This window comes from Protobothrops mucrosquamatus, unplaced genomic scaffold (genome assembly GCF_001527695.2).
Source record: "Protobothrops mucrosquamatus isolate PMUCROS unplaced genomic scaffold, P.Mucros_1.0 scaffold1347, whole genome shotgun sequence".
NCBI classification, from domain to species: domain Eukaryota; kingdom Metazoa; phylum Chordata; class Lepidosauria; order Squamata; family Viperidae; genus Protobothrops; species Protobothrops mucrosquamatus.
In genome coordinates this window covers 252,940-263,525 of record NW_015387543.1, presented here as the reverse complement: position 1 = coordinate 263,525, position 10,586 = coordinate 252,940, and the positions used below count along the sequence as shown (strand labels likewise).

The 10,586-nt window shown below is 40.1% G+C and overlaps 1 protein-coding gene across 1 annotated transcript; it reads right to left on the bottom strand.

The window, feature by feature from the left end:
- Nucleotides 1–4,281: 4,281 nt before the first annotated feature.
- Nucleotides 4,282–7,459, bottom strand: FGFBP1 (fibroblast growth factor binding protein 1). The gene is made up of 2 exons (XM_015821549.1): nucleotides 7,428–7,459; nucleotides 4,282–5,858 (listed from the first exon to the last, which is right to left on the bottom strand). Exon 2 carries the CDS (start codon nucleotides 5,834–5,836, stop codon nucleotides 5,186–5,188), a length of 651 nt encoding a protein of 216 aa, XP_015677035.1. The 5' UTR covers nucleotides 5,837–5,858; nucleotides 7,428–7,459; the 3' UTR covers nucleotides 4,282–5,185.
- Nucleotides 7,460–10,586: the final 3,127 nt, after the last annotated feature.

Below are 10,586 nucleotides of genomic sequence, written 5' to 3'. Positions count from 1 at the left end.
CAAAATGCATCCATGAACACCAACTGGCAGTCAAAAGACATGACAAAAATTCTTTAATTTCACAACATATACTATAGATAGATTTAACCATAGTTTCAATTGGGAAAATGTGACAATCCTAGACCAGGCCAAATCCAAAAATGCCAGGCAATTTCTAGAAGCCTAGCACTCTGACAAATCATCCATCAATAGACACATAGATGTTAACATCTATAGACTATGCAAAAGAGGCAATCAACCAGCCCAAAAGAGAAAAGGACTCCAGCACCTCTCCACCAACAATCGGCACTCAGATCAACATAGATTAACTCCAAGGTCAACTTCAGACCAACAATCAAGTAAGCAAAATCAATCAAGAAACTGCCAAAGAGCCATTAGTAAACAGCCCAACCAAAGAATCCCTAGGACTTCCCCCACCCACCCAGACACCAGAATATAAACTGACAGCAAACAGCACTCCTTACTATCACTGATGATGTTACCTAGTTAGGGTAATAAAATGTGTGCAAAAAAAAAAGCAAGCTCAGAGAGCACCAAGGACCCCTCATTTCAACCCTGAGCTATACATATTCTCCTTCATTGGCATTAAACATAGCCATAGAGTGAATAGTCCAGTAGTGTAGAAGAGTCTTTCCTACCATGGAAAGAAAGGAAGGCAGTATTGCAAATCAGCATAGCATATGGGGCAGATCCTCTGCATATTCAAGGGTGTCCTTGGGTTATATAAAAAAGTAAAGATGGTGGTTGTGGCTATGCAATCAAAAGTACACCTGTTTGATATGTATTGAGTTTCACTCAAACTATTGCAGCCACCATCTTGACATTTTTATCACCTCCTGTAGACACTCCTGATGTACCCAGTGATACATTGGAATGCTTGAAGAGAAGGACATAGCTTCTCAGATGTCCTGCAGTTTCTATATCAAACTGGAATCCAAAATCTTGAATTCCAGTGGGAAGTGGGGAGGCAGGGAAGTTAGTATAAGAGATTTAATATGCATTACAAAACTAGTTGCTACATTTGGCAGAAGCTGTTTCCAAACACAAGGTCATCAGCACTTCTCAATGAGAGGTGATGAAGTCTTGAATCAGCAGCAAGATGTTCTTCACCGCAAAGACACAGTGCACCTCTCAAAGGCATTTGAAACCACTGCTATCAACTGAAAACAACTCCTGAGCCCAGAATATTTCAAATTAGTTCAGGTTAGGTTGCCTAGAGGTCCTCATCTTCTCAGGACTGAGCTTTAGTTGGTTCATTTACAAGATTGAAACAGAGAGAAGAACCTTTCTATTGTTAGAATTTTGATGTGATTCGGCCCCAGAATGGCCTTTCCCAGCAACCACGTAGATGTGTAGAAAATGGGACAAAATAGAGCTTCAAGGAAGCAAATATTAGAAGGAACTGCATTATGGTGCCCACAAACATAACCTCCTGTTCCCCAAAGAGCTTTGCCCTATGATAAAAAAAAAAATCATTCTAATGCAGTTGGAATTAAATGTTGGACAGCTGAGGATACTGTAGGATGAAGCTTTGTCTTCTAATATTGGTGATCTTTATTCCTCTGCATGTCTGATTTCATGTGGACAGTATGGGTAGACAGCAGTTCTTTCTTTGAGTTGTTGAAGGAAGGAAGGAAGGAAGGAAGGAAGGAAGAAAGAAAGAGAAAGAGAGAAAGAAAGAAATGGAGGGAGACAGTTTGGTGCAGTGATTAAGACAGCAGGCTAGAAACTGATCTTGGGCATGAAGCCAACTGGGTGACCTTGGGCCAGTCACTCTGTTTCAGCCCTAGGAAGAAGGCAAAGGCAAACCATTTTCAAAATCTTGCCAAGAAAACTGCAGTGACATGCTCAGGAAGTTACCATGATTCAACAAGGGGTCAAAGGCATATATACTTATCCATCCACCCATACATGCATACACACATACCCACACAACCCTGCAGGAGGGGGCAGAGAACCTGTTGCTCAGCGTGAGCTAAAGGAAAAGAAAAAGCAAGGTCTGTGCTAGATCTAAAGCTTCATGCCTGGAGGAGAGTTGGGTCTTGATGGGAAACCTTGGGTGAAAACAAGGTAGGGTGGTCTGCAATTGAACCTGGGAGACCAGGACTCTCACCAGGGAATAAGTGCCTACAAGTGCCAGAGACAGAGGGGGAAAGAACCTGTGTGGCATGCAATTGAGATGATGCTGAGAGGTGGGGATATCGGCATCCATTTCAAGTCATAATATTAAAATAGCCTGTGTGTCATGCTGTCATTGTGCAAAGGATGTGATAGTTTATAACAATTTTATTTATTATGGTTGCAACCAAAAACCAAACCTACATCATCTGCTTCAGTTACAACACACATTATTTGCTCCATTTGCTTGATGTTATCAATGCAAAGGATAGCATTGAAGTGTATACCAGTCATCTACAATACCTGCTGCTGGGTTTATGATCAGAAGAAATCCAAAACATGATGTCTGAGTTACATCTAATTTATCCCTTAATATGTTCTATATATGCAATCAGCATTTGGTGTCAGTCTCAGTAGCTAGCTGCTCAGCCATTGGATGGACAAGTATTGGATGGATTTTCTACTTGCTGCCCAGCCAGAGAGGATGAAAAATGTCTAGAGTGCTGCCTTGACCACAGGTGGAAGTTGCCATATGGACTATTTTGAACTTCCCTGAAGATGCCTTGAATGCAAAATGGAGGACAAGGGAAGAGAGATGAGGCCAGTCATTTTGTGGAAATGCTCTGTGTCCCAAGAAATGATAACCCATGACAAAATGTTATAGGACCAGGATTATAACTCCCCCATATATTTATGGAGCCTTTTCCTCTTATCTCTATACCTGTAACAGGGCCAAAGAAATGATATTCATGCATTAAAAGCTATGGGTCTTTGAGTTTGGGGAAACAGACTGATATAAAAGCTCCACCTTGCAGAGACTGGAAATCTGAATTGGTAGCAAAAGGTGTTCTAAAATTAATTTTACTGCACTTTATTTGGGACCACATGCTGTTGTATCAAATCCACATGGCTCTTGATTGTTGGGGTAAAAGAATGACTATAGAGTTTTAAATCCTCAAAAGAGCTTAAACTTCTGACTGCCTGTGGGTGCTAAATGTTGACATTAAAAATGACACTAAAAAAACAAATGATTAAATGAGATAAATTTAGAGTACTCAGATCAAAAGCAAATCCTCTTACTTAAAAAAACAAAGTCTGCTATTTATAATGATGTCTTTGTTGTCAAATATGTATTTAAAAAGAAAATATAAAAGTAACTTTTTTCTGAAGGCTTGGTATACAGTCTCCTGCTTGAGGATGGGGTTGGACTAGAAAAGCTCCAAGGTCCTTCCAACTCTGTTATTTTGTTCTGTTCTGTTCCCTCCACCCCCAGTCTTGGATATATCCAAGATTATGGGGCCTCTCTGAATCTCCATTCTGCCCTCCCCATTAAAATAGTGATCCAATTTAACAAAAGGATATCCCTTGCCTCATTTGGGTGAAGGATAAATTTTGCATAGCAGTTAGAGCAGTTCATTTCTACATGAATATTGCCAATTCTGTCCCCTAATTCTCTGGGCCATTCAATTCAATTTGCTAGACCAGTGATGGCGAACCTTTTAGAGACTGAGTGCCCAAACCGCAACCCCAAACCCACTTATTTATCGCAAAGTGCCAGGGGCCCATCAGCATTGTAGTGCCCTCGGAGGGGGCACACAAAAACCAGGGGCGCAAAAATGGGCCACCGTGCTGCAAGGCGCAAAAACAGCCACCGCTGTGCTGCGGGGTGCAGATACAAGGCGCTGCATAAGCAAGAATGGGGCAGGGCTAGTGAGTATCATGCAGGCACCAGCCCCACCTCATTTGCAGCGCGTGCATACTCGCGGCCTCGTGCATGCACACGCACATGTAAAATACTTCCCCCTCCCTTTTCTTCTAGTCTGCCAATCGACAATGGTTGGTGACCTCTGCTCTATCACCTCTACTCAAGCTTGCTAGTCATCCGCTTCACCTCCTTTGTGCTGGGCGGGGCTCCTTTTCCGGGTGGTGGTGGTGGCCTGATGGACCTGCAGCTGGTGGCGGCACACGTGCCAACAGAGAGGGCTCTGAGTGCCACCTCTGGCATGCGTGCCATAGGTTCGCCACCACTGTGCTAGACTGAAATGCTAGTGAGTAGATGGTGGCCATCAGACTCACTTCTGAGTTAGTGCATTTAGGACTGCATGCAAATTATGCACATGTAGAAAGACAATTGGGACAAGCAGGAGACAGAACCATAGAGAACAATTTTAAAAGGCTTTATTTTTAGCAGTGTACATTCAAAAATAATTAAAAAGTGCATAGCATTGAAATAATCACTTTGGTTAGAAATATACAGGAAAGAATGAAGCAATACTTGGAACTTTTCACATCTTTGTAACATTTGCATAGCTCACTATATAAATCCATTTTTATCCAAGCCTCACCCTCTTTTACATGCACAATGGGAATGAGACTTTGATTGCATGGCTGTGGCCTCCATCTTGACTTTTTTGATATTTTATCTGCACCAGACACCCCTGAGATCCATTGAGAAATAGTTTTATTGTATCTTTATTGAAAAGCTCATTCTGACTCTTCCTTTCCTAAATACAATATATCACCCCCTCCACCCAGACTTCCTTTTTGTCTGATCTTGCTTGATATAGTGTTTTTACACCAGTGGTGGGATTCAAATATGTGAACAACCGGTGTGGATGCTGCTTCTGGAAGTCCATTCTGCACCTGGGCACAAAAAATTAGCTACCGGTTCTGTCGAAGTGGTGCAAACTGGCTGAATCCCACCACTGTCTTAGACATCTTATGCACTGACATGTAAAATCAAATTGGCCTAATAAAAATGTGCCTTTGTATTCGTATTGGATATTACAACATAGAAGACAATTGCTGGCAATCCTTCCATCAGATTTATCTCTTTCATCTGACACTTTTCTCCCAAGTTACACAGAGGAAGAAAGGAATGGATGACTGGTGGAGAGGATTAATAGTTACAGTCATATTTTTTTAGCAAAAGAACAAAATACATTGCATTTACTTCCACAAGTGGAGGTTGACTGGAGAACAATTCAGATTGTTTGCTCTTGATACTGTTTGCAAGACAGTTGTGCCCGTAGTAACTCAAGACCTTTGGCCTACTTCCCTTGCCTTTCTAACTGCACTTTTTATCTTGTATCATTGAAATGATGAAGTAGCAAAGATTTTGCCACATTTCAGAGCAGTTCTCTTCAGCCACCTTTCTCTGATCCACGTAATCAATATCTTCCACACAATCACTGGATTCTTTCTCTGGCTGCTTGGGTGTTGGGATCTCTGGCTTGGTATCCATAACCAGTCTAAGATGGGCAGTAGGTGGCCCAATCTTACAGACTTTAGATTTTAAAACAGCCTTGGGGTCCTTACAGAGATTCTTCTGCTTCTTTAGAGATCGAGTGATTTCCTTCCAGAAGACCTTCTGGTTTTCTGCATACTGCGGGCAGGTAGATGGACTGCCTGAAAAAGCACAGGAGAAAGCATCTTCCCCTTTTTTGCAGTCTACCTTTAGCAGAGTGGTCTCTTTCTCATTTATAGTCCAGGAACATTCAGCCTTCTCTTTAGTTGTAAACTTCCCTTTTGTGGGAAAACCTTTTTGTCCTCTGTTTCTCTGGCCCTTGGCATTCTTATTATGTCCAGCTTGGGCTCTTCCCCCTCTGCCATTATTTGGTCTCTCTCTTTTTCTCTCTTTCACTATTTCACTGTCAGCTTGCAACAGCTGACAGAATATCATAAGGATACACAGCAGAGCAAAATGTTTGGTCTTCATGTTTCCTGGTGCTTTTTGAAACCTGTTTTGAAAACAAAAATCCTTTGTAAAAAAATATGTACCGGTATCTATTTTTATGTATGCTAGACATGCCCTAATATAATCAATTATCCATTATCAGCAAAGATTGTAAAATAGGACAACATCAGTGCTTGTCCTAATGATATTTTGAGCATGAACTTTTAAGACTGCGTAAGATAAATGGAGAAACTATTCCTTTTCCTCCTTGCAAGGAAGTCACAGCATGCTCAATGTTCCTAAGTGGAAATACAAGGCGCAATCTGAATGATTAATTCATATGAATTTGGTGACCTCTACTATTAAACTGCTGCAAAAGGCGGATGACATTTGAGTCTGACATCCCCTAGAGAAATGGAAAAATATTAACAATGTAAGAAAGAGACTATGACAAAAATATAACCAACAACTAGAGAAACCAATTTTGCTGTAGAATTTGAAGCATAATTGTCAACTAATGTGAAACTCTCATTGCGGAATAAACCTCACATTGCTGGGTTATTGTGAGTTCCAGAGAGGAAAAACTGATAAAACAGCAATATTGAACATTTAAATAGAGTTATGATGCCATAGCAGTGGAAAAGGTCTATTAAAAAAAACCCTACAATACTGAACTTTTCTTATTTTAAAGTAACCATCTCAATTATGAATCACATCTCCTTACTCCTTTCTGGTTCTGACAATTCAGATCATGGAACAAAATCTCCTGTGGTTCACCTGCCACTTTGTTGATATACATGAAAAGCAATTCTATTTCCTTTACAAATCTGTTCCATGTTTTCTTCATTAGAACTATTCACATGTTAAGTGAACTCAGTCAATTTCAAGCTACTTTTTACTGAATACAATAAACCAATTAATTCACATCACAAAAAGCAAAGTCTACTTAATGAGAAGACTAATTCATCAGAGGATCGGTCATCCAAAGTCTGACTTTTCTGGTAAGGGAGATAGCAGATTGACTTTCTGCACCTCAACTTCCCTGCCTTGCTGAAGATGGAAATCTAATACCATAATCCTCGGCCCACAGACTTCAAAGAGTTGAATCTGCAGTTATATTAAGACTGCAATCTTACACAGACCTCAGATTAAATAGCACAATGAATTCTCAAGGGACATGCAATGCGCAAAGGCATTGGAATACAGGTATTTTATGCTGATCCCACAGATTTATTATGAAGAGCCAAAGTTCATCTTGATATACTTATGTTGGTTACCACTAATTCTGATAAGAAGTCTTGGAGGTTGCAATCAGGAGCTGGCATGATGGAGATTTTAATACTTTCCTGCTAATTATCCACCCATAGAAATTCCTACAGTTTCCTACTTGTTGGGGAAAAGATACTATACTTTTCTGTTTGGGGGGGCAGGGGGAAATTGATTTAGTAACTTTTACAGATAGGTGGTGAGTAATGGCTGAAGCAACCTCTGGTTGGGAATAACTGTCAGAACAGTACAGAAATAAACAAGTACGTGTAATATGTAGTTTGGTCTTCAGAAGGCAAGCAGGAAATCTAGTCTTGCAGTTCTGAGCAGTTTTCCATTGCTGATTAAAAAGAGCAAGAATACATACCTTTTGCTGTCTTATAAAAATCACGCTGGCACGCCTCTGAAGTATGGCACATTTCTGCTTATTTATATACTCAGAGACACACCTACAGGCCTCCAGAATCCTATAGCTTCGTGATAGCAGATTTGTGTGGTTTACTCACTTATCAAGACACACCTTCTGGAATAGGCCAAATTAAATTTGCAACAGTAGAAAAAAAAGCTGAGTACAATGCAGTGAAAGGTGTAGATTTGAGAAAGGGAAGATGTACAATAAACTCTCACATGTCCTGCTTGAGGCTAAGAGTAGAAACTTCCAATGGATCATGGCAAGATCTGACCAGGGAAGTGTTTGTCAATGGATAGGAGGAAAAAGTGATGGCATGAAGTGCCACGGAGTGCAGCTTTTTTATCTAAGTATAATGAACAGAAGTCCCACCGGAGTTTGCTTTCTGCTGCCATTCACCTTCTAGCAACACTTATTGGACACAGAAATAGATTTTGCCTTCAGTAATGTGGCCTTTAATCTGGGTAAATTGCCACAAAAAAGCTAGGCACCAGTCCAAAGGAAAAAGCTTAAAGGCTTTGGTGAATATATTAACTGGCTTACCATGAACTTTAGTAGACTACAACTCACAAAATCTTTTGTCTGTTTCTATGTCATGTCTATGGGCACACTGGTGATGTGCCCACTGCTGGTCTTGTCTGGCTAAGCCATCTTGGCAGCCATTTTGCAAACAAGCAACAGCTTCCCTATGGCACCTATGGCTTCTGCTCCAAGTTCTCCACTGGCCAAAATCTTTGAGGCTCCAGCTAATTCCATAATAAATGTGTTTGTGTTTTAGGTCTTGTGCTGATAGTGGTGTTTTCAGAAGCAGTGTTGATTCCTGCAGCTGTTTCTTTATCTCTTGTTCCTATTATGTAGAAATTTAATTTTTCATCTCCCCCAAGGATATAATGGTATGTGGAAAAAGCCTTGGGCCACTGGGTAAAGAGATCTGCCAAGTGATCGGATAGTAGAGAGCACAGTTTCAGCTAGATAGTGAGTGGGGCAAGAGGTTCAGGAAGGACCTCCCTAACGTCTTAGTCTGTAAAGGAGATGGGGGGATTAGATTTTCATAAGATTGATGTGGCCTCATGGAATAAACTAGATAGAAATCGCAACCAGATGAGCTAATTCTACTTTATTGCAAAGCTACACTGACAGAAACTTGCAAATATAAAATCCATATCCAAGATCCCCTCCATAACTTTTACAATCTGAGAAACTAGGGAAGGTATCTTCTGAGTCTCTTGCCCCACCCATTATTTAGCTGTCAGCTATGCTGCCTCTTATCTGACCATTCCCTTGGCATTATCTCTTGGTTCAGTCTTTTCTCACACACCATTACAAATATGCTATTGTGTCATGCTAAAGTTCATGTAAGAATATTATCATGTTTAGCAAGAATTTGTAATATTCCTATATCCACATATTTTCCTTCTTGATATTGCCTTCCACAGCCCTTTTTATGTCATTCTTCCTGTAGTGAAGGGAACAGCAAGCTAAGAAAAGAAAATCTGGAGGCAAGAACAATCATACTGTATATGTAATGATAGGATTTCCATTTGGTCTATGTCTTATAGCTTTTAGAAAACCTGCCCTGACTTATGAGTGAAGATGTCACAACTTAAAAAAATATTGAGAAATATGAAGTATGAAACTACCGGGAAAAGAAATGAAATCACAGTGAACTTCCCAATCCTTTTTTCATCCAGGAAATCATCTCAAGACAAAGGCTTGGAGAAGTCTTCTAGAATATCTTCTCCCCATCTTGTTTTCTCAACATTTGGTGGTGACCAAGTCTCTCAGTTATATGTTCTTAGGAAATTATGAAAATAAATTGCACCCTGCCCAGTTCAAGTCCATCCTTAGCCATGAGAGTCACTGGGCCAGCGGCCCTTTCTCTCAGCCCTATCTACTTCATAAGATTGCTGTAGTGGGAAAGACTTTCAGTGTTTAGAGGAAAGGCAAGAAAAAAATAAACCTTATAGAAGATAGATTGTTCTGGATTGGGACCTGCCAATATAAGAAGAGACACAGTGCAAGGAGCTCTCTAGAGAGTATAGATATATTGCATGTTTAGCTTTCAGATATATCTTTCTTTGGAGAGCTTCCTTGTTGTCTTGAGAAATGTTTTGTCCTAAGGATCAACTGCTTGAGAAAATAAGGATTTAGAAAAACTATGATTTTAAGTATGAAATTGCATTGTGCACGAGTGATAAACACATTATTGCTAAGTCTTATAAATTGTTGTTGAAACTTTACTTTAATTGAGAAGATTCTTAAAATACACATAAAATTGAAATCAGATGCTTTTCTTTTAGGTTTGCTGGACAAATGAACTTGAAAAATGGAACTTTATTATTATATATCATGACATCACTGAGAAACTTGTATGCACAAAGATGGAAAACATAATGGAAGAATGGATAATAAAGGTCATGGACTTAGCAAGATGGCAAAATTGACTATTTTAATTGAAGAGAAAAATTTGTTTAGTTTTGTTTCTTCTTAGAAACTGCTTCTGGACTTTTTGCTATAAACTGAAAAATATGAAACTATGATTTTAGGTTTTGGTGATTAGAGTGATTTTATTATTATAGAAATTTCATGTTTCTCCAAAAATAAGACCCTGTCTTATAATTTTTTTTGCACCAAAAGATGCATTAGGGCTTATTTTTGGGAAAACACGGTATCAGGGTGATTAGCTCAGCTGGGCACCCCATCATCATAATTCATACTTCCCTGCCTCTCTTTCTCTTGCTTCCCGATTCCATTCTCTTCTCTCCCTGGGTTCTGCCATACTCCTAGAGGGGAGGGGGGATGGAGCACAGGTTTATTGCCTTAGCTTCCTTTTTCGCTGTAATGTAGCACTTTGCTTCCCTGCCTTCTTTCTCTCATGCTACAATGTAACATTTTGCCTTAGCTTCCTGTATTGCTATTGTAGCGGGGACTGCCTGAGAGTGCTTGCAGGAGCTTGACTGGGAAGGAAAAGATTGGGACAGCTGCAGTTGGCTTTGGGTGTGGCTGGCGTGAGTGGAAGGAGGAAGGATAGAAAAGGAAAGGAAAGGAGAAGGCCGGTGTGGCTGGAGTTGAGAGGAGAAGGTCTGGAAGCTTATTTTATTTTTCTATCAAGGGTAT